The sequence below is a fragment of the Danio rerio genome, chromosome 17 (assembly GCF_049306965.1).
Source record: "Danio rerio strain Tuebingen ecotype United States chromosome 17, GRCz12tu, whole genome shotgun sequence".
NCBI lineage: Eukaryota > Metazoa > Chordata > Actinopteri > Cypriniformes > Danionidae > Danio > Danio rerio.
Window position 1 is genome coordinate 25,920,001 of NC_133192.1, and position 26,664 is coordinate 25,946,664.

General features: G+C 34.3%; 1 protein-coding gene across 7 annotated transcripts in view; it reads right to left on the reverse strand.

Annotated features, from left to right (window-relative positions):
* The window catches only part of abch1 (ATP-binding cassette, sub-family H, member 1), an 88,276-nt gene that overhangs the window by 60,935 nt on the left and 677 nt on the right, over positions 1-26,664 (reverse strand). For 3 of the 7 annotated variants that reach the window (XR_012393398.1, XR_012393397.1, XM_005158536.6), the window contains exons 1-17: positions 25,498-25,642; positions 23,217-23,356; positions 21,050-21,209; positions 20,801-20,955; positions 19,159-19,266; positions 17,392-17,485; positions 14,164-14,238; positions 13,746-13,917; positions 13,460-13,556; positions 12,389-12,557; positions 11,500-11,600; positions 10,305-10,375; positions 9,896-9,945; positions 9,763-9,819; positions 9,203-9,273; positions 8,972-9,060; positions 6,498-6,601 (exon numbers count right to left, since the gene is read on the reverse strand). Coding sequence is in view for 3 of the 7 variants with exons in the window: in XM_005158536.6 (XP_005158593.2) it covers positions 6,498-6,601; positions 8,972-9,060; positions 9,203-9,273; positions 9,763-9,819; positions 9,896-9,945; positions 10,305-10,375; positions 11,500-11,600; positions 12,389-12,557; positions 13,460-13,556; positions 13,746-13,917; positions 14,164-14,238; positions 17,392-17,485; positions 19,159-19,266; positions 20,801-20,955; positions 21,050-21,209; positions 23,217-23,338 (1,695 nt within the window). In the remaining 4 variants the exon portion in view is untranslated. Of the gene's footprint in view, positions 1-6,497; positions 6,602-8,971; positions 9,061-9,202; positions 9,274-9,762; positions 9,820-9,895; positions 9,946-10,304; positions 10,376-11,499; positions 11,601-12,388; positions 12,558-13,459; positions 13,557-13,745; positions 13,918-14,163; positions 14,239-17,391; positions 17,486-19,158; positions 19,267-20,800; positions 20,956-21,049; positions 21,210-23,216; positions 23,357-23,563; positions 23,690-25,497; positions 25,643-26,664 lie in introns of those variants that run through there. The other 4 variants (XR_012393395.1, XR_012393396.1, XM_681911.9 and 1 more) reach the window with 2 other exon arrangements.

The following is a 26,664-nucleotide window of genomic DNA, read 5'->3' on the forward strand; positions in this document are numbered from 1 at the left end:
ATGTGACTAGCATGATTCTAGCATGAATTAGCATGTGACTAGCATGATTCTAGCATGAATTAGCATGTAACTAGCATGATTCTAGCATGAATTAGCATGCTGTTAGCATGATGGATAGATAGATAGATAGATAGATAGATAGATAGATAGATAGATAGATAGATAGATAGGTAGAGGTAGATAGATAGATAGATAGATAGATAGATAGATAGATAGATAGATAGATAGATAGATAGATAGATAGATAGATAGATAGATAGATAGATAGATAGATAGATAGATAGATAGATAGATATATAGATAGATAGATAGATAGATAGATAGATAGATAGATAGATAGATAGATAGATAGATAGATAGATAGAGACAGACAGACAGACAGACAGACAGACAGACAGACAGATAGAAAGATAGATAGATAGATAGATAGATAGATAGATAGATAGATAGATAGATAGATAGATAGATAGATAGATAGATAGATAGATAGATAGATAGATAGATAGATAGATAGGTAGAGGTAGATAGATAAAGGTAGATAGATAGATAAATAGATAGGTAGAGGTAGATAGATAGATAGATAGATAGATAGATAGATAGATAGATAGATAGATAGATAGATAGATAGATAGATAGATAGGTAGAGGTAGATAGATAAAGGTAGATAGATAGATAAATAGATAGGTAGAGGTAGATAGATAGATAGATAGATAGATAGATAGATAGATAGATAGATAGATAGATAGATAGATAGATAGATAGATTGATAGATAGATAGATGGTGTAAGAGCATGAGTCAAACAAGCCAACCCCCGCCTCTCTATGATGTTCTGATGCTGAGATATAGCTGGTGCCATATCGTTGCTAGGTTAGTCTGTTTTGTTGCTATGGAGTTGATTGACAGCTTAGACTGATGATGTATCAGAGCTTCTTGCCAGTATGAACAGTTAAACACAACCCCCATGTCTCTATCACACTGCAGCATGACAATATCAGTCTGAACCTCTTTAATTGCAGTCTATGGGACAGTTGCTAGGGTGCAGTATCTGGTTGTTAGGGTGTGGCTAGAAAGTTAAAAGGCCATCGGTGATTGGCTGCTGGCTAGACTGAGTTAAATGAGCCTAGCCATTAGTCTGTAGGACAGTCTGATGCAGAGTTATGAGCTCACAAAGTTTGATTCCATGTAAAGTCAATGAGAGTCTTTTGCAATGGAAGTCTATGGGACGGTTTCTAGGGTCCAAAAGTGGTTGCTAGGGCGTGGCCAGAAAGTTTAAAGGTGATCAGTCATTGGCAGTTTGATAGTCTGAGTTAAATGAGCCCAGTTAGAAGTCTGTGTGACATTCTGATGCGGAGTTATGAGGTCACAAAGTTTGATCCAATGTTACGTCTATGGGATTTTTCCGACGGTCCCGGGACGTTTTTCGGGAAACCGAAAGTCGGATCAGTCGGAAAGGATATAGCAACTCGAGTCAGAATAGTTCGGAGGTCTGACCCGAGTTTGATGGTCATAGCTTGAAAGGTCTAGGTGGAGATAGAGTTTAATTTTTAGTCTCAGAAGAAGAATAATAATATAAATAATAATAATAATAATAACTAGATTATTAAAGTTCGTCGAGACAAACTTTAGGCTGGCTTGAGAAAGTCTGTTGGAAATAGTTTGTTTAATTTAAACAGTTTTAAAAAGTATGAAACAAAGATAGATAGATATAGATAGATAGATAGATAGATAGATAGATAGATAGATAGATAGATAGATAGATAGATAGATAGATAGATAGATAGATAGATAGATAGATAGATAGATAGATAGATAGATAGATAAAGCAGTTTATAGATAGATAGATAGATAGATAGATAGATAGATAGATAGATAGATAGATAGATAGATAGATAGATAGATAGATAGATAGATAGATAGATAGATAGATAGATAGATAGATAGATAGATAGATAAAACAGTTGATAGATAGATAGATAGATAGATAGATAGATAGATAGATAGATAGATAGATAGATAGATAGATAGATAGATAGATAGATAGATAGATAGATAGATAGATAGATAGATAGATAGATAGATAGATAGATAAAAAACAGTTGATAGATAGATAGGTAGATAGATAGATAGATAGATAGATAGATAGATAGATAGATAGATAGATAGATAGATAGATAGGTAGATAGATAGATAGATAGATAGATAGATAGATAGATAGATAGATAGATAGATAGATAGATAGATAGATAGATAGATAGATAGATAGATAGGTAGATAGATAGATAGATAGATAGATAGATAGATAGATAGATAGATAGATAGATAGATAGATAGATAGATAGATAGATAGATAGATAAAAACAGTTGATAGATAGATAGATAGATAGATAGATAGATAGATAGATAGATAGATAGATAGATAGATAGATAGATAGATAGATAGATAGATAGATAGATAGATAGATAGATAGATAGATAGATAGATAGATAGATAGATAGATAAAAACAGTTTATAGATAGATAGATAGATAGATAGATAGATAGATAGATAGATAGATAGATAGATAGATAGATAGATAGATAGATAGATAGATAGATAGATAGATAAAAACAGTTTATAGATAGATAGATAGATAGATAGATAGATAGATAGATAGATAGATAGATAGATAGATAGATAGATAGATAGATAGATAGATAGATAGATAGATAGATAGATAGATAGATAGATAGATAGATAAAAACAGTTGATAGATAGATAGATAGATAGATAGATAGATAGATAGATAGATAGATAGATAGATAGATAGATAGATAGATAGATAGATAGATAGATAGATAGATAGATAGATAAAAACAGTTGATAGATAGATAGATAGATAGATAGATAGATAGATAGATAGATAGATAGATAGATAGATAGATAGATAGATAGATAAAAACAGTTGATAGATAGATAGATAGATAGATAGATAGATAGATAGATAGATAGATAGATAGATAGATAGATAGATAGATAGATAGATAGATAGATAGATAGATAGATAGATAAAAGCAGTTTGAAAAAGGATAGATAGATAGATAGTTTTGAGGTCACAAAGTTAGATCTATTGTTAAGTCAATGACAGTCTTTTGCAATAAAAGTCTATAGGACAGTTGCTAGGGTGCAGTATCTGGTAGTTAGGGTGTGGCTAGAAAGTTAAAAGCTCATCAGTGATTGGCAGTTTGGTAGTCTGAGTTAAATGAGCTCAGCCATTAGTCTGTATGACAGTCTGATGCAGAGTTATAAGCTCACAAAGTTTGATCCCATGTTAAGTCAATGAGAGTCCTTTGAATGGAAGTCTATGGGACAGTTTCTAGGGTCCAAAAGTGGTTGCTAGGGCGTGGCCAGAAAGTTAAAACCTCATCAGTTATTGGCAGTTAGGTAGTCTGAGTTAAATGAGCCCAGTTAGAAGTCTGTGTGACAGTCTGATGCTGAGTTATGAGGTCACAAAGTTTGGTCCAATGTTAAGTCTATGGGATTTTTCCGACGGTCCCGGGACGTTTTTCGGAAAATCGAAAGTCGGATCAGTCGGAAAAGATATGGCATACCGAGTCAGAATAGTTTGGAGGTCTGGTGTGAGTTTGGGGGTCATAGCTCGAAAGCTCTAGGAGGAGATAGATTTTGAATTTTAGTCTCAGAAGAAGAAGAATAATATATAAAAAAAATAATAAGTTTAAATAGGATTTCAGTAGTCTGGCTTGTTTCTCAAGCCAGCCTAATAATAAGTTTAATAGGATAACAGTAGTCTGGCTTGCTACACAAGCCAGCCTAATAATAAGTTTAATAGGATAACAGTAGTCTGGCTTGCTACACAAGCCAGCCTAATTAAAGCACTAATGACTGAAGCAATAGTTTCATATGAAACTACATACAATATGTAAGCAGGTATTTTAAATTTTTATAAATATTTAACAAATTAACAAATTTTAACATTTAATAAATGCTGCCTTGATGAACAGAATAATTTTCTTAAAAAAAAACATGGAAAAAAAAAAGAAACTTTTATATAACATATTAAATTACTAAAGCTACTTAAAATTAACAGAATGAATAAAACTGGCCATCAAAATAAGTGTTATTTTGTGTTTTTACATAACATTAATGTAATGGAAAAATGTCATCTGGTTGATTTATTTCACACATTTATTTCAGTCTGTAGTACACATACCTGTGCATTTCCTGTAAAGATATATTTCAATCTCTAGGCTGTATATAGTAAAACATACCATTTTAGCATTGTGTTGCAAAAACAATACATATGTGTAATATTTAACAATAGGTTGCTGATTTAGTCTGATTCAGTCATCAAGGAATGCTGGCATAACACAAGTCCAGGAACCTTAAGCAAGTGTGAAGTGTATGTTTTGTGAAGCTCACAGCTCTTAAAGTGTGATTACGCAGCACAGTCAATGCAAGTCAATGCTTTACAGAAATAGAATCTGTAATCTACAGCCGGCTCTGTTACCAAAGCAATCCCTTTGTTGCTTCGGTGGTCAAGAACAAATCACCAGCAGCAAAGCAAGGAATTATTTATGATTAAAAATATTTATATGGCTCAGTCTCAGAGCTGTTTCAAAAATTTACAGAGCTCATGACAATTCACAGAGCTCAAATCCCCCTGATGAAACCCTAGGCCAACCTGACATGCTTATGAACATCAGTGTGAGAAGATCTTCGAGAGCCTCTAAGGTCAACATATCTGGAAGGAGCTAGACTTTTAATGCATTTCAAGGATTTAGGCATGTATTCAGTCTAGATATTGATACACACATGCACTGGCATTGGGAAGATTTAATTTAAATTCATACTTAACAAGAATGTATTCATTTACAATATTACAATTTTCGTAATGAAAAGTTTATTTTCTATTTCAAATAACTAGTTTTTTTTAATTGCTAATAATTAGAGGCATTCCTTGTCCTATGTTCCATCTACGGGTTGGAGGAAAATTCTTACCCTAGATTTTGTTTACGAATGAGTCAAAGATGGAAAGCAAGATTGACAGGCGGATCGGTGCAGTGGCAGCAGTAATGCGGTCGATGCACCGGACGTTGTGGTAAAGAAGGAGCTGAGCCAAAAGGCAAAGCTGTTGATTTACTGGTCAATCTATGTTCCTACTCTCAACTATGGTCATGATGAGCTTTGGGTCATGACCAAAAAGATAAGATCTCAGATATAAGCAGCTGAAATGAGTTTCATTCGCAGGGTGGCAGGGCACACTCTTATAGATGAGGAGCTTTATCACCCAGAAGGAGCTCAGAGTAGAGCCACTGCTCCCCACTGCCACTGCTAAAAGAAGTTAGTTGAGGTGGCTCGGGCATCTGTTTCGGATGCCTCTTGGACGCCTACCTAGGGAGGTGCTTCAGGCATGTCCCACTGGGAGGAGGCCTCGGGGATGACCCAGGACACGCTGGAGGGACTATGTCTCTCAGCTGGCCTGGGAACACCTCGGGATCCCCCCAAAGAAGCTGGAGAAAGTGTGAGGAGAGGGAAGGTTCTCTCATAAGATTGCTGCCCCCATGACCCAGCCCCAGAAAAGCGGATGAGAATGAATGAATGAATTAGAGGATCCTAGAAGAAAAACTTTTATGGTTTCCACAAAATGCTATGCTAATGCTAATCAGAAGAAATTGTTTTCTGAGAAAAAAATCAGCATCAATAATTTTATTTGTTTTGAGAATGATGCTGAAAATTCAGCCTTGGCATCATAATTATATGTTATACTATAAAGAGTGTATTATTCTTAGAAATTTATGAAAATATAATATTTTTAAATAGAAGTAAAATAGAACTATTTCACAATAGTACAGCATTTTTTAAGTGACTTATCTTTGGTAAGTATAATAAACTTCGTTCAAAACTATAAAAAGTAACTTAAACATTTTGAACAGCAGGAAATAAAACATACCCAGATGGCAGCTTGAAAAAAAAATTGTCCACAAATTTCTAATTATTTAGTTATCAAACAAAACATATTCTGGTAAAAGAACCCTCCTAAAAGCTAAGATGTGATAATTTGATTGGCTCTTTGACTTGGCAGATTTGGCTTTAGACTGCTTTGGTCTTGTGTAAATCCGCTACTGCAGACCTCACAGCAGGTCTCTCTGAAATTATGTCTCCCTATGGTAGACTCGATGTAAGGCAAACACCATGGGTGGCTTTTGGTAGGGATTTTTGATGTGTATGTTTAGTATAAAATGTAATTACCTTTCTACTTATAAATAGAAATAAACAGAAATAAACATAGATTCAGCATTAGCTCTAGTTTATGCTATAGACACTAACACACATCTCTTGAACCTTGAGACACACATTTAAAGTGTTATGAGAGATCAACAAGCAGCTGACAAAAACACACACACACACACACACACACACACACACACACACACACACACACACACACACACACACACACACACACACACACACACACACACACAGAGACACACTCACGTTGAAGACCAGTAGAGTGAAGATCAGCAGAAGGATGATCTGAACACTGATGACAAACAGCTGTGAGAAGAGGTGTGCGAGCATGGTCTCCAGAGAACTTACACCTTCAGAGAAACACACATACATCTATCAAACACATGAATGAAATGCCAACAAGATCACACAGGATAACATAACAACCTGCAAATTAAGCAAATAAGCACTCCATCTTGAGTAAAAGTAGGTTATTGCTGAACAATTTATTTGGTTAAAGGATGAGCTTCTAGACTGAAAAAAAGAACATAACTATGCTAACTTTATTAGCTAGTTAGTCGCTCAGTGGCTTCAAACTAATGTGAATGTGTGCAATCTCATTTGTTTGAAAATGTTCTTTTTCAAAAAACACTTTAAAAATACAGGATTCCACACAATTCCTTCATGTGTTCCCAACACACATTGATTAAGTTAACCTAATTGTTCTGTTCAATCAAATTAAATTTGTAAAAACATTTAAGTTGTACAACCAAAAAACTGGACAATTGTATTGTTTCATTTTAAATAAGTTGTTTGTACAAGCATGTAAGATTTTTTCCATTAAAATATTTAAACAACAAATGTAGAACATTGTTATAAGTTTTAAAATAAGCAATTTTAACTAGTGACTTGATCCATGTTCTGTGTTATCCAGTGTTGCTAGATATAGCTGATGTCTTTCAGCCCAAAAGTTGTCCAAAACCCACCCAATCGCACAAAAACGCACCCAAAAATTAGATTAATATTTTATTTAATTTTAATTTATTTAAATCAGAAATTAGCTAATTTGTATAATAATTTGTTACTTTAATTGTCAGACTTTTTAACCATATAGTGTATATTGTAAACAAATTACAAACACCAGCAGTCACAGAACCACAATAGTAAAATTTCAACATAACTGGATCACATCACAACACTGCACTTATTGTTCTGTAGATTAAACTACCTATTCACCCATATACTGTGGATTTATTTGTTTAAAGATGATATTTAAATAGTTTATAAATTATTTGCATTAAATATCCCATGATTAATAATTAAAATAAAGTACTAGTAGATGTTAGTTTAAGTCTATTAGTTTTAAGGATATCAATTAGCTTGTGTGTTCCAATGTGTCTCTAGTAAATCTGGTGAGCCTAAAAATAATTAATTTGGACACTCACAAAACGATGATTTGTTTAACACAACAGAAGCAGGACATGATTTCCAGCTTCCACAGCAGCCCCATGGATTCCTAGTATGTATTCAGCATAATGGCGTAAATGCATAAAAAATGTAATAATTTTGAACATAATTAGGTGCTGTTTGTCAATCAGAAAACATTTCTATGTTTTTTCTTGCTGTCAATTGCAGGAAAAATTATCGATAAAAGTTTTTTTAAAAAACACTGTAAGTTGCAGAAGCTGCACATGCTGCGCATGCATGCGAATCGGAGTCAGATTTTGATACAACTTTCCTTCACCTGCTTGCGGGTGGGCTACAGTTTGCGCTACGCATCATTGGTCACTACTAGTTGAATAGATTAAGAGCATATAGTTAGGTTTTGTTAAAAAGAAATTATATAAAATTTATATAAATGCCAAATGTTGTCAACCCACCTAAGCCATTTTTAACCCGCACAATCAAATTCAAAACCACCCAATCTGGCAACACCATCTGAATGATGTCAGATCCTCATTTTCCATTTTGGTTTTATAAAAAACAGGAAAACACCAAAGCCGCTTTGATATGTTGTGCATATGTTGCATATTTGATATGTTGTGCAGATGTTGTGTCATAAAACTGTGAGTAGAGGATTTTAATGGAATCCTAAAATGTATTTAGCATGATAAATACAGATGCTTTACATTTTAGTTCGCATTTGTTTGGACTGAAAATCTGATAAATAGCTGACCTGCAATATAATGTCATCAAAACCATAGTATCATATTGGCAGAAGTAAAAGACTGTAAGTTTTGAATGCATATATCTTCTAAATAGAAATGTTGTTATTGCTTTGGAATGTATTTGCTTAAAGGCAAACATATTCACAACAAATGGCAAAAAAATTACAAAGTTGATTTCATAGGGACTTATAACCTCTGTTAGTGGCTTTTGATGACATAGGTGATCAGCTCCCCCTGTTGGTAAATCTCTACAACTGCTCATTTATGAATTCTTGAAGAAAGTGTAAGGGCTAAATTTGATAAAACTACATTTTGTCCACTTATTCTAATTGCCATCCCATACAAAAACACACACACAATCTGGGCTACACATATTTGTGTAAACTGGCTAAATTGCTCATTCAAGTTGGATTAACGCACTGTGAGTTTGCAGTGAATCTTCTCCTTTAAATATGTCTACTTATTTGTTTCATTTGTCAGTAGTCATCACATGACACAATGTCAAATACTCCATTCAACTGTATAGTGATTCATGTGAAATGATGGGTATCTGGTGGATGTGAGCTATCTCACCTGCCACCCAGCATCTGTCTAACAGACCCTCCTTCCTCTCTAGCACAAAAGACAGAGCGGTCAACCCCACAGCCAGATAAAACGTAATACTAAAAGAAGAAAGAAAAGCAGAAACAGTTTCATCATGTATTTAGACACTGTAGTAACACTTATCTGTGGTTGTAAGGGTGTGTATGTGCACAAATGTGAAAATCATTTCATTTATGCAAGTGAATATGCATGCGTGCTTACCTCAAAACAGCTCCTGGAGTAACAAATGTTGTGAAATCTGTGTTCTTACTGCCATATATAGGTTCTTCAAACTACAAATAAACATTAAACAAAAATAGAAAGCCGTTTTAAAAGGAAAGAATAAAAAAACACAACAACAAAATATAAGAAAAATTATAAGGATAAAAAACTATTCCGCTTGTTAAGTCGTGACGTATGGAATACCATTTCTGGGACCCCTTTTAAGTCATATCACACTTTAAAGTGATTTTATTGTTAATGGAATCATGGTGTATACAACAGTGTCTGGACTTGTGTCACAGACATCAATATTTTAACAATTAATCACTTTCTGGCAATCTGATATTAGTCATTATATAAATATATATATATATATTATATATTAAGTACTACAGTGCTTTGTAAATGTTTATTATTACTATTTGTTGAGCCTCCCCATACAGTTTGATAGAGCATTGGATCCCGAAGTCAACGGAAACTGCTTCGTGTGACATCAGACTTAACAAGCGGATAAAGTAAGAAAAATAAGACTTTAAACCACACACTGTTGCTGTACTCACTTTTATTGGGACAGCCACCATGTATGACATACTCCCCAGCCTTTTCTCCATAAAAGCCTTTTGAAAAACACATTTGAAATATTTGAATGATGGTACAAAGCTTAAATGTACATTTTACAAGTAATTTACTCACCTCAAAAGCCTGATGGAGTTTTTTCTGTAGCATTAGGGCAATCTGTCTATCTGAAATGTTGAAATGTGACATAATGATACACTTTAAAATATACTTAAGCTTAATATTCATGACTAACTCATATTGATGCTAAAACTTAATAAATTATAAGCACGAAAAACAAGAAAGATACATGCTAAATTTAATGATGATCAGTTTTATGTTAGCGTTCAGCCTCATAAATTAACCTGTATGCAAAGTTTGCAAACATTCACCTATTAGGAAAAAGGTTGTTCGCTTGAAACACTACTAAAAAATAGAAAGCAGTGTTGTCTCAAGGCTAAAAGGGTGACCTCGTGTGGCAGCAATGTGAGATTGAGAAACTCTAAAGCTGAGTAATATTCATTGACTAAAGATGAATAAGACTCACTAGTCAGATCCAGCCATGCATGTACAGATCCTCCTTCAACCACTTCTCTGGACACCCGTGGCTGCAACATCCTGCACATTAAACATTGGTAATACTTCATTCGTTGTGTCCTTGTTACACATTCAATGCACTTAACATATTAATCACAATAAATTATGCATTCGAACATGCAACTAACCCTAAATCAAACAATCACCATACCATAAATGTATATTTCCACAGTAAAAAGCAAATTAAATAAACATTTTTTTACACATTTATAATTCCAAGCAGCTGCTATACTTATTCAAACCCTAAAGAAAGGCAAAACTGGTGCGTGTTTGAGTGTGTGATATTGAAAAGGCATGACAGAGATCTACATAACATGTCAGGTGGACAGACTGACAGACAGGACAGACCTGCTTTTCTCTGCTTAAAAACACAGTGATTCACTCCTGTAGCCTCTCCCAACACTATGTTACAGACATAGTCACAAGACATGTCACCTTGTTTACGCACATCCTTGCATTTTTAGGCTAAAGGGAAAACACCTCAGCTGATGATGCAATGACTAACAAAGAGCTGATGTTTCATGGCAATTGGGAAAAAATTTATAAGCACTGATTATTTTTTTATTAATCATACTGACTTCTATTTGATTGCATAAAGATGGAAGGTTGTTGTGTGAGTGTGTTGACTTGGTTGAGTGTTGACTATTGAGGCAGGTGTTTGTCTGTGGTGTGAGATATTTGATCAGCTGGGGAAAGTGAACCTCAAAGTTAATAGGATGGATGGTTAAATTTGCATGTAAGAACAACTGTGACGCATTAAGAAGCATAGCAAAGAGACTTGATTGATAACCTAATGAGTTGGGGAATATTACTTTTAAGGGTAGTATATTACAATCTGCAGTCACTTACAAAAGCAACTAAATGTGTTAATTTATTACTTTTTAAGGAAAGTAATGTGTTATTTTATTTTTGCATTTTTTTCATCTCAGCTGGGTTTAAGATTTTAATATATTACTTTTAAAAGTAATTTCTCCCAACACTGCGCCACATTTTCAATTTCTAATTCCTTAATGAATCACACTTTTGAACTAACCTGGAGAAAATGTATATTTCTCAAGGTGAGTATTTAGGACAGTGGCATTCTATAAAACAAAACATCTTCTTTCAGGTTGAACATTTCAAACTTGTGAAACACTGGCGCTTACCTTTTAGTTAAATAGCTGGTGAAATTCTCTCCAAACTCTATGACTCCCCAGTATTCCCCATTTCGAATACCATCAAAAGCATCTGAATGAGACAAGCTAACCTGCAGAAAGCAAAAAGGAAAGCGTTCTTCAATCTATAAATGAAGGCTGAAAATAAATATACACTTTCTATATCTATTTTAAATCTAAAATCTATCCTATTTGTTTTTGTTCCTGATTAATTTGTTGAAGTGATACAGAGAAAAGAGGAATTGAAAGGAGCCTGCAAACTTTCTATTCTTTTTTAAGATACGTTCTAGAATTTCTTGTGAGATTTTTTTAGTTTAAGGGTAAAATAACATCTGCGGTAAACATGATTGAACAGTATTTCTGCTAAATGTATATTTATATCATATAAATGGCCTAAGATGTGAAGTTTGATTATGAGCAGTACTGAGTGCACTGTTTTTTCATTACAAAAATGTTTCTAGATATAGTGACAATAGATGAACATTTGGTCTATGAATCTCTGCAGTTTATACTGTATATCAGAATCAGAGAGAGCTTTACTGCCAGGTATGTTCACACATGAAGGATTTGATTTTGTGACAGAAGCCTCTACAGTGCAACAGAATTTTAGAGACAGGAAAAAGAAACAGATATTTAAATTTGTTTCACAATTACTATCATATTTAATAATAATAATGATAATGTTAACCATAATAACATTAATAATGCTAACCAATTACCTTATTTTATTATTTTTATTGCAAACCACCATTTAAAACCCCATAAGGAAATCTTAAGGAAACCCATGGTGATTACTCTTCTGGGTTTCTAAAGTTATTTCTCCACCACTCTGTAACGTGCAGTCTTTAAATTCTGTGTTTAAAAACAAGTGTGTCTGTACCTGGTTAATACTTGTGTTGTCAAGAAAAGACAGCAGAGATCTACTGAAGGCACTGGGACTACTTTCGTTATTGACCACAGCAACATCAATGTTTTTGGGGTCTCCGCCAATACACAGGCACATCAGACAGATCTGAATTACAGGCAACAGAAACTGGAAACAGAGGGACCTGAGTATAAACCAGAGAAACACACAAACACACGCATATATAAAATGATTTGGGTTGAAACATATTATCTGAACAGAAAGCAGCACATTTTTTAGCTTGTATTTTACAAGTTGTATTATAAGTTACTTTTGCAAATTCTACTAAACGTGACAGCAGATTTAACTCTTGTGTATGTAATAAACATATGAGAATCAGGTAAACCAGAACAGTAAAATGAAAAAGTGTTTAACTGAACACTATGGATACACTAAGGATAATTTAGCTTACCAAATTCACCTACAGCGCATGTTTTTGACTGTGGGGGAAACCGGAGAACCAGGAGGAAACCCACGCAAACACAGGGAGAACATGCAAACTCCATACAGAAATGCCAACTGACCCAGGCGAGGCTCGAGTCAGCGACCTTCTTGATGTGAGGCGACAGCACTACCCACAAAAAAGTCTGTATTGATAAGACTTGTACTTGCAGCTGATGTGTTTCAATTTTTCAGACACAAAAAAACTAATTCGAAAAACAAGCCCACCGTTGTACACAGAAAAAGACAGAAAACTTACTCCAATTATAAATAAGCATTGATTAATGAGCCCAATTATTGTTTGCTCAACCAATTGGATGATATCTAGTGGATGTGCTTGCACTTTCAGTCCAACAAACAATGTGTATTCATGTGTTTCTGGAGGGCCGGAGTATAAAGGGAGGGCACCTATCATACGAAGCGTAGTATTATAAACACATCATCACAGTTCTGTCATGACAATTCATGGAGAGATTTAGTGTCGTACTGAATGGCAATGTTTATGCCTCTGCACTTGCTACTGCCAATATACTGTATTCACAAACATGCTGTCTGAGAATAGGGTGTCAGGACAGAACTTTTTATTATGTGATATCAGTTTAATACCCTGGCAATCTTCTCATTCGAACCATCGTCTTGATCATCAGTGCTGCAATGTTGCTCCATTTAGGTATGATGTGTCTGGCACGCACTTTCCAGTCAGCTGTGGAGACACAAGAATATTTCAACTACAGGCATCAGTTATATTGCTGATCAAAGCTTGCTTTGCTATTCTTAGTTATATTTAGCTATGCAACCAGATCCATTTATATATATCCGTGTTGTACAAAAGCAGCTTTCTGTTTGATTTAGTTGAACTACTTCTTTTTATTAACTTCTCTCTCAGTTGTACCTTTACATTTAGGCATTTCTTCTGATGTGCTCTTTCTCAATATGGGCTCACGAATCTCATCCCTCATGCTGTCTGGAGATGGGCTGCTGTCCAGCAGACGGCCCTGAGGACTCTGTTTGGGGCCGCTTTGATCAGAGTCCTCACAAAGTTGCAGGAACGCAGTCTCTAATGTCTATTCAGACAGATCATATAAGTAATTATATTGATGAGAATCATAGAACATGTTCATGTACATTAGATGAGTACTAATTTATAACGACTTGAAACAATGCAATTGTTGACTTTTTTTGGGACAACTTAATTGTTTTGTGTTAAATCGACTTAAGTTTGCAAAAATTAATAAGTTAACTTAATTGCTTTATGTTGTCCCAACACAAATCGATTTTGTGGAAGCCAGTATTCTTTACAGTGTACTTACTGCTGCATTATGTTGCTTCATAACAGCATCGGGTGGACCTTCAGCCAACAACCGACCATTCCTCATCAATCCAACCTACGGATAGAGAAACACAAAGTTTATTATCACTTACAAGTTGCTCACTTATAAACTAGAATACTTATAAAGCAATCAATCATGCTTCAACTTTGTTTTTAGATGATTTAATTACAAATATCCTCAAGGAAAATTAGAAACAGTTCAGATAATTATTCACTTTAAGAAAATAATATATGCACTACATGACAAAAGTCTTGTCGCCTATCCAAGTTTTAGGAACCACAAATAGTAAGTTGACTTCTAGTTGATCATTTGGTATCAGAAGTGTCTTAAATGAAAGTCAAAGAACTTTAAATTACGTTTATTTGACCAAAATAAAATATGATCATGACTTGATTTTTAATTATTTAATTAGGACAGTAAGGTCTGACTTTGCTTAGACAAAAGTCTTGTCACTTAACAGAAATAATGTACAGTATAGAATATAAAGTCATGGTGCAGTGGAAAAAGAATTAATATTGTGTATGACTCCCAGTGGCAAAGAAAGCGTTCTTGCAGAACTTTCAGATTTCATCAAGATTCTTTGGATTAATCTTCAATGCCTCCTACTTCATCCCACCCTAGACATGTTCAATAATGTTCATGTCTGGTGACTGGGCTGGCCTATCCTGGGGCACCTTGACTTTCTTTTTTTTTTCTCAAGATCTTTAATGTGGAGGTTGAAGTTTGAGAAGGAGTGCCATCCTGCTGAAGAATTTGCCCTCTACTGTGGTTTGTAATGTAATGGACAATACAAAATGTCTTGATACCTTAGGCTGTTGATGTTGCCACAAATGCCACTCTCACAATCTCTCACACGCCCCCATACTGAATGTAACCCCAAACCATGACTTTTCCTTCACCAAACTTGACTGATTTCTCTGAGAATTTTGGGTCCATCAGGGTTCCAATAGGTCTTCTGTAGTATTTTTGATGATTTGGAATGCAGTTTAACAGATGAATCATCAAAAAAAAAAAAAAAAATCTACCTTCTGCAACTTTTCCAAATGATTGACTAGAAGTCATGTTATTATTTGTTGCTCTTACAACTGGGATCAATGACAAGACTTTTGTCAGGTAGTGTATACTATATATACTATAAATCCTTTTCTCTTCATCTACCGTCACTCCAAATCAAGTTATCTGTGCATGCGACTGGAATTTGACCTAAATAGTTCCCTGTATTGCAACTGTTAAGATCAGATTTGTTTGTACCAAGGGACTCTTTCGTGTACTGGAACGTCTGCATTGGTTTATGGCAATGACACTTCATTGGTATGCATATGTTAAAAACAAAAACAGAGTTTGCAATATGCATGACTTACAACATATTTTTATTAAAACATGATGTGGCTCTTACTCTGGATTATTATTATTTTTGAAAAAGTTTGGAGTATAAAGGCTTGTTTTACAGGAGTTAAATCTGAGAAACTGAAGACTAAAGTATAAGTGTACTTATTTGTATTAAATACCATTATATTATTGTGCATTAGGGGCATCACGGTGGCGGAGTGAGTAGCAGGATTGCCTGACAGCAAGAAGGTCATTGTTTCGGGTCCCAGCTGGGTCAGTTGGCATTTCTGTGTGGAGTTTGCATGTTCTCCCAGTATTGGCATGGGTTTCCTACAGGTGCTCTGGTTTCCCCCACAGTCCAGAGACATGCGGTATATGTTTAATTGAATAAGCTAAATCAGCCATAGTGTATGAATGCGTATGGATGTTTTCCAGTGTTGGGTTGTGGCTGGAGGGGCATCCGCTGCATAAAACCTAAGCATTTATCTAACTTTCTTCTATTTGTTTACTAATATTTGCCTGAATAATTGTTATTTATTTGTTGCAATGGTTTCTAATTAAGTTACAAACCTGTTTCTTGTTTTGTCGATGACTCCCTGTGTATTTTTATTTTAGTTGTTTTGGGCTTTAACATTGATTTGTGGTATTTTTAGTAACTTTAAGTCATCGCGAGGCCATTGGAAGTAAGTTAAGAACCAAAGAACACAGAAGTACCTAAGATCTTACAAACAAGTATGTCAGGACACTAGACACACAGAAGAGGTGGGTAGTATTGTTGCTTAAGGAATAGTTCTCATATTTTTAAATCCACATCACTGTTCAAAGTTTCTGTTGCTTTAGGACAAGTAAATATGCGAATGTACTGTGAATACGCATGTTGTGATTGTGCCTTAGAGTCACCATGTCATTTAAGCATGTGACTCAGTAATAAATCAACTGACTGGCTGTGTGACTACGCAGTCACACACAATTATGAGCTACTCTGAACATAACAGGCATCATGCCCTGAGGACAAACTGGAAAAACAACGCTTTGAAGAGAAATAAAATATAACAATAGAGTCAGATGACTTCTGGAATGTGTTGTCTACAACCAGTGTCTTTTTTGATGTAATACACAGTAAAGACCATCAATTAGTAGTCAATGGTGTCAATATCAACATTGTGTTTAAATAAATGTTTGCTAAATTAGACATAGAAGCTCGTGTGTACATTTTTACCAAAAACTAGTTTTAAGGTTATGTAATGAGCCACAGTACAAAGTTCACTTGGCGAATAAGCCACAACTAGTTGTTTGTCTGTTCGAGACACACACATTAACACAGAAGTCTTAGAATTACTAATTTATCAATATGCATTATGCATATCTATGTTAAATATCCTTAAGCTAAAATAATAAATGCAAAGATATTTAAATGGCTTGGTGGCTCAGTGCCTAGCACTCTGGATGCTCCGGTTTCCCCCACAGCCCAAAGACATGTGCTACAGGTGAATTGGATAAACTAATTGGCAGTAGTGTATGAATGTGAGTTTGTGGGTGTTTCGCAGTACCGGAAGGGCATCTGCTGCATAAAACATACGCTGAAATAGCTGTCGGTTCATTCTGCTGTGGCTGCCCCTGATAAATAAGGGACAAAGCCGAAGGAAAATGAATGAATGAATGACTGAATGAATGAAATTTAAATAGTTTCTTAAGTTATAAATATCTGCTGTATTTAGCCTCAGTATAATGGTCAAAAATGTATTGATCTGTCAATACTAATAACTTGCTATATTTCAACATGATGTGGGGTTAGGAGATAGTTTTAAATATGTTGCAGCAGCAAGGAATTAATTCTGGCACAGCTGTGCTATAGGGCAGTTTGGGAAGGTATCTTACTGTATTGGCTTGTCTGGCCTCCTCGATGTAATGTGTTGTAATAATGATGGACACTTGTCCTCCTCTTACAATCTCTACCAGATGTTGCCATATCCTGCAGAAGAGGAAGTTTGCTCCATTAGTCCAGTTCTTTAAAAAAAAAAAAAAAAAAAATATATATATATATATATATATATATATATATATATATATATATATATATATATATATATATATATATATATATATATATATATATATATATATATATATATATATATATATTTGGCCACAGGATATATATAATATCCTTTGGCCACAGGAACCTTTAACTTTTCAGTTTTTATTAGTAATTATCCTCTGGAAATCCAAACTATAAAGTTAACATTCCAAGTTCTCAGATAATATCACAAGCAAGATTCAAACCCAATTTCCTTTGAATTTTCCAATGGGAATTTTATATTCCACAAAGTTCTAATGTGATTCCTAAGAGATCATGTGATATACTGAAGAATAGAGTACACTTTGTATTATTTCACATTGATTGACTCTAGCCACTTTCAAAACAATGAAATTCTCTCACCTAACCTGACACAAACTTTTGTACAAGTAATTTGACCTTCTTTGAAGGGTACACAATGCATAGGTTAGTATTACAAAGAAAAGCTCCCCAAAATGATTGTAGGTTTAGACAGGCTTTGTTGTGTAAGAAGATTTCAGCAAGGTTCAACAGGTTCTCACTGAAATCTATGTGAACTCAGCAAAAAAAATGAGCCAAATTATATGAAAAACTACATTAAGAAATATAGCAAACTTATGTCTCTTAGAATGTCAGCCTTTTTAAACACCCCCCACCACACAATAAAGCTATTGATATTGACCAAACATTTCCCTCCATAATATGTCAAAGTATCACTAAGAGTTTTGCCTAGTAAATAAATTCATAGCAGCTGTTTACTTGAAATTTATTTAATGATTTATTTAATAATGGCCTGATAGTGAGTAAATTAAATACAAACATTTATTTTTGCATAAACTATTCCTTTAATAATGCAAGTATGTGACATAGTGACCCTGTTTCCCCCATTCATATTTCTACTTACTGTTCTTCAACATTCTTTACCTCCTTTTGTTCATAAACTTCTTAAACAAAAAAAAATAAAATAAAGATTGCCACTGAGAACTTAAGGCAAAAAGCTGCTTTCCCTGAAAATTTTTTAATGGGTTGTAATAAGGGGAAATCTTGAGCCTATAGAAAGCAGGATAATCCAAGGCATGCCACATACTCAAGACACACTTGCACAGAAAAATCAAACAAAGGCATGCAAGAAAAATTCAATGTGATTTGAGTGCCTAGATTATTAAGCATTGTGAAAGTTAATGAATAATTGTTCTAATTATAATAATTAAAACAAACCAATAAAACAATTTCTGAAAATAGTTTTAGTTGACTAGATCTGAGTATCAGTCTGCAGTGGAACGCAAGACACTGAGAAAGCTTTTAGTTTAAGAGGAATGTAATAATGGCAAAGTTATGCATGTGCAAAAATGCTACGATCAAATGTCAGAGAAAGAGAGAGAGAGAGAGGGGGGGGGGGGGGGGCAGAGGGAGGTAGTAACAGGGTATAACAACAAGTGTTATGTTTAGAGAATGCAGAATAAAGTTCATCCCCTACTACATAAATGAAAGAAAAAGACTAGTATTGCTAGCAGTATGTAAAGGGTTATTAAAAGTGATGGGAAAAGGTTGTAGAAGTGTACATGAGAGGTATTTACAGTAATACATACTTGGCTCGCAAAACAGGGTCCACTCCTACAGTGGGCTCATCCAGGATCAAAAGTTTTGGGTTCTGAAGCAAAGCAGCTCCAAGAGAGACGCGTCGCCGCTGACCACCACTGAACAAAGCGAACAAAAAATTTATGTAAGTGAACAGTTTATAAATATCACCAAAAAAAACAAAAACGATTTTTTCAGTTTATAGTAAAAAAAATCACTTAAAAAAAAATCAAGAAATGAAACACTACAAAGCCAAAAATTATAGACTGAAGTAAAATAAAATATGAAAAGCAAACTGTTAGCAGAGAAATACATAAAAAAAACTTTAAAATGTTTTCTTGTTTTATTTTTTGTAATTTAATTAAAACCGATGTGTGAAGTTGTGAACTTTAAATGGCATTCAGTCAAAATGCAAAACCAGATTAATTAAAGTTTTTTAAAAGTCTCTAAATAAACATCAACTATTTAAATAAATAAGACAAACAATAGCAAACACAAGGCATCACAAGACCTAGCAGAACTCCTCCTTAACTAACCCGAGCTGTCAATGAGAACAGACTAGTGTGATCTCTAAGGCCTTCAGGGCCATTGTTATACTTTTCAGAAGGATGAGCCCTGCCTACAGCCAGCTCAGCGCTGTGAAAACAAAACCAGACAGGCTCCATCCATAGGACAGCAATACATAGCCGCCTTCTTGCAACCAAACTAAACGTCTAATGCTTTACATTCCTCGGCTTCAGTGCAAGACAATCTATGGTGTGTAGTTTCACTTTATAACAATAATAGTACTACCAATAATGAAATGTATTTTTAAAACAGTACATGCACAATAGTCATTTATAGCACTGGAACATTACTTCATTCTTCACTTTATCTGTAAATGTGACTTCGGTTTCAGACAAAAGCCCTCAGTTTCTAAAGTGCAGAAAGAATATTATTGAAAAGATTCTATTTTCAAGACTGGTACTGTATGGTTCTCCAGTTACACGTCTTTTGACTATGCTCTATGCTACGAACTGACAACTAACGAAGGCATATAGTCTTTTTTGCATTTAGTATATTTATTGTGTTTTATTTTTAAAGAAATAAGCCCCTGGAACCACAATTGCATAACAACGTCCCTTACATTCACTGTAAGCCATGTCTTCTTGGCCCATATTGCTTTAATCCCTCATCTAGTTTCATTCAGCTGCAACAGTCTATATATAAAGCCTGTGGTCACATGAGCATTTAGTTACTGCATGGCCCCTAATAGAGGAAGCGTGAGAATTTTCAGAAAGAGAACGGCCAGATAAATGGATGCCGTTTTTTGCAAAGGTTTTGAATGCATGATGTCATTTGGCAAGCTCAGATGAGAACGTGCTGTCAGAAGAGTCTGAAAAACTGGGTCACACATGATGCCTCAATTCGTTTCATCGTCCTCCCTCCCTCAGTGTTTACTCAGTCTTGTTTAGTTTCAAACACACTCATTCATAACCCCAAAATAAAACAACTTTCCTACATGCCACAAACACATTGAGTTGTTTCTTTGTCGTATTGCTTCAGAATACTCATACTCTCTCATATATGATGTAATGTATTCAGTTTTTGTTGTTGAAGTATCAATTTAATAAAAAAAATGGCTTGCAACGATTGTGAAATACGTTATTCTACCTGAGATTTTTGACAAGGCTGTGTTTCTGTGGCAGGTCCAGAAAATCGATGAGGAAACTCATCCTGGCTTCTGTCTCTTTAGATGAAAGGCCATGAATTCGACCGAAAAACCATAATGTATTGCTGATAGTGAACTCATTGTACAGAGCTATGTCCTGAGGGCAGAGAGAAAATACATGGGACTCTAGAGATTTCCCTTCGTTGGTAACAATCATGCATTATGCTTTATAAGTTCCTTTCAACTCTCACCTGTGGCATGTATCCCACCATCTTTCCTGGCACTTCATGTCCTGGGAAAGCTGGTGGCTTTCCCAACACTGTGATATGACCACGAGAGATCTTCAGAGTTCCCACGATGCATTTCAACAGCGTAGTCTTCCCACAACCACTAGGCCCAAGCAGTCCATAACTAAGGGCAGGAAACAAGAGTGAGAAAAACACATCAAGTCTGATAAGTCAAAACCTACTCTTTAGGTATATTTGAGCTGGTCAAAATTTCGGGGAATTAGGAAAAAGTCTGTGCTTAGTCTAGGGCTGGACAATAATTTGACATCAATATTCTTCGTAATAAATAAATAAATAAATAAATAAATAAAATAAAAATATATATAGCATTATATATATATATATATATAATTATATATATATATATATATATATATATATATATATATATATATATATATATATATATATATAAAATGCACAGCATAATAATTGAGTAGACCCCATTTTGAAAATGATTAAATTCAAGCAAAATATTGCAAAAAAAATTTTTACCTCTTTTTTTGAATTTGCATTTAATATTTTTCTATAACATAAATTTGGGTGTACTGGTTTTTGGACCGTTATCGTAAGTTATTTTGTTAGATAAGCTCCAGATTTGGCTTCAGTACTGACTAATCTAATGTATACGCACACACGTAATATTGTATAATTTCCTATTAAAATATTAATTTAAAAGAGAGATTTGTGAGGGGTTTACTCCTATATGCTAAGCACTGCATATATACAAACATGAAATTAAATGAATTACTTTTGGTCCCTTAACAAGTGGGAGGCACATTTGCAAGCTGTTGTAATTCCTACACCGTTCACTGAATTTGGATGTAAATAACCTCAAATTAAAGCTGACAGTCTGCAGTTAGAGCACATCTTGTTTCATACTAAACCCAATGTGTAGGTATATTGAGCCATGTTAGCATTTTGTCGATATCCCATTTTTTAAGGACCTGACTGTATGTGTGTGTGTGTGTGTGTGTGTGTATATATGATTTTAAAGGACATTTCCAGTATTCCAATATTAAATATAGCGTTCGACCATGAATGACACAGTGGCGCAGTGGGTAGCACAATCGCCTCACAGGAAGAAGGCCGCTGATTTGTTCAGTTGGCATTTCTGTGTGAAGTTTGCATGTTCACCCCGTGTTTGCGTGGGTTTCCTCCGGGTGCTCTGGTTTCCCCCACAGTCCAAAGACATGTGGTTTAGAATGAATGAATGAATGAATGAATGAATGAATGAATTCAGACTTTGTACAGACATAATGGGCATTCTTTTCTGGGGCTATTAAAATATTAAATAGACATCAGAACTAAGTAATCAACAAAATTTAGAAATATGTTGTGATATAAATTTTGGCTATATTTTCCAGCCCTAGCCTCACACGCATCTCAAAAAGAAATGTCTTTCAAACAAAAGAGAAAACATTGAAAGGATCAAAAAGTATTTTAAAATGTTACTGAAGACTAGTATTTTGTCTAGTATTTGTCTATCACAAATTCCTGAAAATGTGTGTTGTTAATAAGAAAGGTTTCTTGTGGACCAAATCAAAATATTTTTTGATGGATCATGGGACACCCAAAACTGGAGTAACGCTCCAAGTGCATTTTTCCATTAGAGAAATAAATTGCTTTTTTAAATATTTTAAAATACAAGGCATGAATAAAAAGAATAGGACAAAGCATAAAAATACATGTGTCCCGAATCATTTTTTGTCTTTCTTAAAAATCTCCTTCCAATTAATGTTTGCAAGACCAGTCACAATGTTTTGAATGGAATTTCTGGAAAGCTGCAGTTTTACAAACATAATCTGATCCACTTCTTTTCAGACAGCTAAACAAATGTCAACTAAGCGTTACTTTAGGAAAAGGAAACAAACACTTACACAATACACATCGCTCGGATAAGGCTTATCAGCACTGCAGCAGATCATAACAATGTGATAACACTACAGGCAATGAGATAAGCTGATGTAAATCTCAATATTACATCAACTTCTTGAAGGGTTTTGATGTGATATATGAAGGCATGCATGTGACATGTCAGCTTTTAGGCAGTTTTTCCTGCTTAAAGTGAAAATGCATAATTGGCGCAGCATCTGTAAACACATTTCGAAACAGAAAATGCTGAACTCACATTTGACCCTGAGGTAATGTCAGGTTGAGATTGTTGAGAACTTTAAGTTTCCCGTATGAACGGCACACATCGTGGCAGTGGATTGCAGCGCTGAAACTCCCAGCCTCCAAGTCAGTCTTCATAGTCCCACTCTCCAAGCTCTACATAAAAAGAGAAGAATACAAGAGTTACATATTACAACAGGTTAATATTTAAAGAAACTAAGATAAACATGAGATTTACAATAGTTACTGCAGACTTCCTGAAAAGCATACAAAGAAATGTCTTTGTGCTGCTGTCTGGAACAATGACATGCACTTATATTGTTAAGATGAAACAAAATATGATGCCTTTTCTGTGATCCTTACATTGGTTTCTAAGAAACAGCACAGATTCTGCAACTGACCATCCCCTTTCCGGATGGAGCAAAGTGGGTCATCAGCACTGCAATCTGTAATCTCTCATTTTCTTTTCACAGAATCTCACCTCAATTGCTGCACATTTAAATCATAATATTTAAATCACAAAACACACACAAATAGTTTCCTAATCTCAGATCCTTGTGTTAGTGCTGTCTTAGAGAGAGAAAAATAATGATGATGAAGATTTGAGGATGTGTAATCAATGATTATTAGATGATTATTATGATGATTAGGCTTCTTTTTCCCCTTCTAAATTTTAAAAAATGCATTTTAAAAGTTACTACTACACTGTAAAACCCAAAAAGTTGAGGTAACTCAAACCATTTGAGAAAACCGATTGCAACAAACCATTTGAGTAAATAAAGCAATCTGAGCACAGTAAAACTCAATAAATGAACTCAAACCAATTGAGTACTGTAAAACCCAATAAGATTGAGAGGACCAATTTCGAGTTTGGGTAACCATACTAGACAATACTCACTTCAATTTACTACTGTGTAATAACATTAAATGTAATAATTTGATATATGAGCAATTCCAGCGTTATGCATGTGACATTTTCAGTAAAAACTCAAAACATAAAATCTCATAAAAAGCTTATATTAGTGTTATATTAAAACATCTGTTTATATTTTCCAAAACAACTAACCAAAGAGTAATAAGATAAAAAAATATCAATCTGTAGACTAGATTTTTTAATTAAAAATGATGAAAATAAACATGCGTTATGAATGTGACCAAAAAGTAAATTAAAAGCAAAGAAATGCAATAAAGTTATCTGCACAACCCTTTCACATCTATGAGAAAAAAAGCTTCATTGTGAATGTTCCATCTCTCCATTATGGATGTGACAGATGTGAAATTGGTACTTGTGTGACTTTAGTAAATCAAATATAATTGTTTGAAAACATTGACAGAGACATTTTTTACAGTACTGGTAAATACAAGTCTACATAAATAAATAAATAAATAAATAAATAAACAAACATATAAAGCGTTTCACACTTTACTATTCTATGGCAAGGTTGACATTTGAATGGAATTGCTCATAACAGACTGTCCAGCAACAAACATTTGACTTATTTAATATTGTGGCTTATATTTAAAATATATTTTAAAAATTAGCATTGTACTTGTTTTTGAAATAAACCATATAATAAATATAATATTTGAAAAAACAACAAGAAGTCACCAAATGAAGAAAACTTTACAAAAATTATTTTAAAAAACACACTTTTATAAAACTGTATACTCACAGAAATATTTATTTTAATACTTCAGTTTCTAATACTTAAATAAATAAGTGTTTTCTCCCCCAAAAAGATCAACTCACTTTATAGAAAAAGCTCTGGTTTCTGAGAACCCTTCCCCTTTAATCATCATCGACCAATGCTTGTACAGTTAAACTGCAGAATGATTAAGATAATTCGAAAATTAAACAGTTTAATAAACCAAATGGTTGTGTAGAGACAATGTGAAATCAGCTGACAATTGTGTTACAACACAGTTCTTTTGAGCAGCTGAACTGGTTTGGTTTTAAGTTTCTTCATTGTTTTGAAGAAAGCGCCTCCCTCTGTCACAGCACCTGCCTGGAGCTTCACGAGCTGTTTGCGTCCTTTAGACAAACTTTCCAACAACTTGGCTTTTTACATGAGCTCTTACGTGCTTTCAATTTAAATTTAATCTCTAATATATAACTAAAGACGATCATCTATAATACATCATAATCATCTATAATACATTTAGAAAGCACAAGTTACGATAAGATGAAATGTGTTTTCATAATGCAAGTGCAAACGAACGTATGTAAATTCTGCACAGCCGTTAAACTGGAAATAACCATCGACTCAAAAACTCAAAGATAAAGAGAAATTTTATACCAAGGCTTTAAATTCCTTGAAGAAAAATGAACAGTCCAGCTGTCCGGTTGGGAAACCCGCTGTTTTCTGCTGCAGCGTTATTTCATGTCAGGTGCAGCGATGCGCAGCGTTCAGTAACCGCCGGCCACAGGCTGTCAGTAGCTGCGCATATTATTTGTCTCCTCTACCAGTTAATCGACAAGCCCCGCCTTCTGAACAGCTTGCCCCCATCACTAGCCAATCCGAGTCTGAGAAGCTATATAGAAGCAGTCTGTAATTGGACAGCTCAGATGTCATTCTAATACCCTAGCAATCGTGGAACAGTGACAAGTGTTGCTGGAAATCATAGAGGGAAAACAGCGCAATAATTTAGCCATCTGTAAAAACTGACTTAACGAGAGAACTATTTTAGGAGGATAATGAGATTTTTCAAAAAAATGTGTTGTTTTATGAGATTTGTTGCAATGAAATATTGTCCAGTGCTGCTTAACTGATGGAGTCTGATTCATTTCCGCGAATCGGTTCTTTTAAACGGTTCGTTTTAAAGAAGTGGTTCAATATCGATTCAGATACTCCTTTGCACCCGGGGCAATAAATTAAATTAACATGCTTTAATGGTGCTAAATCTAATAAAATGTATTTTATATGTACAGGTTTGAATAAAATCGATTTATTTTTACATAAAATTCCTGCACTGGATAACAAAGGAACATTATTTTACATATATTCTGATACTTAATTGTAAACATTAAAGGCAAATTGAAATATTTAAATACTCGTATTCCATATGCTTTCTATGACTATGAATGCAAATCTGATATTGAACGTTGACTAATTTATGCTAATATATCTTGTTTTTTAAAGTTTTTAATGTTCCAGTTCCATGATCCAGCGTAAACATATTAATGTAACCGGCAATAAAAATGAATATTGCAGTTTAATCGGTCTTTTGTATTTCATTTGTCATTTAATTTCACTGGGGCTCCGGCTCTGTGTTCCCCATATATTGTGATTTCAAACTAATTTGATGAGAGACAGTGAAAAATCATTTCAATTTACAAATTATATTTCCGATCTTTAAAAAAAAATGGTGAGTGAAGAACATTTTGACTGAATTTTTAAATAGATAAGTAAAACAATGTAAGCAATTAAAACAAGCCAAAACGGTCCACGGTGTTAGTGTTGTCA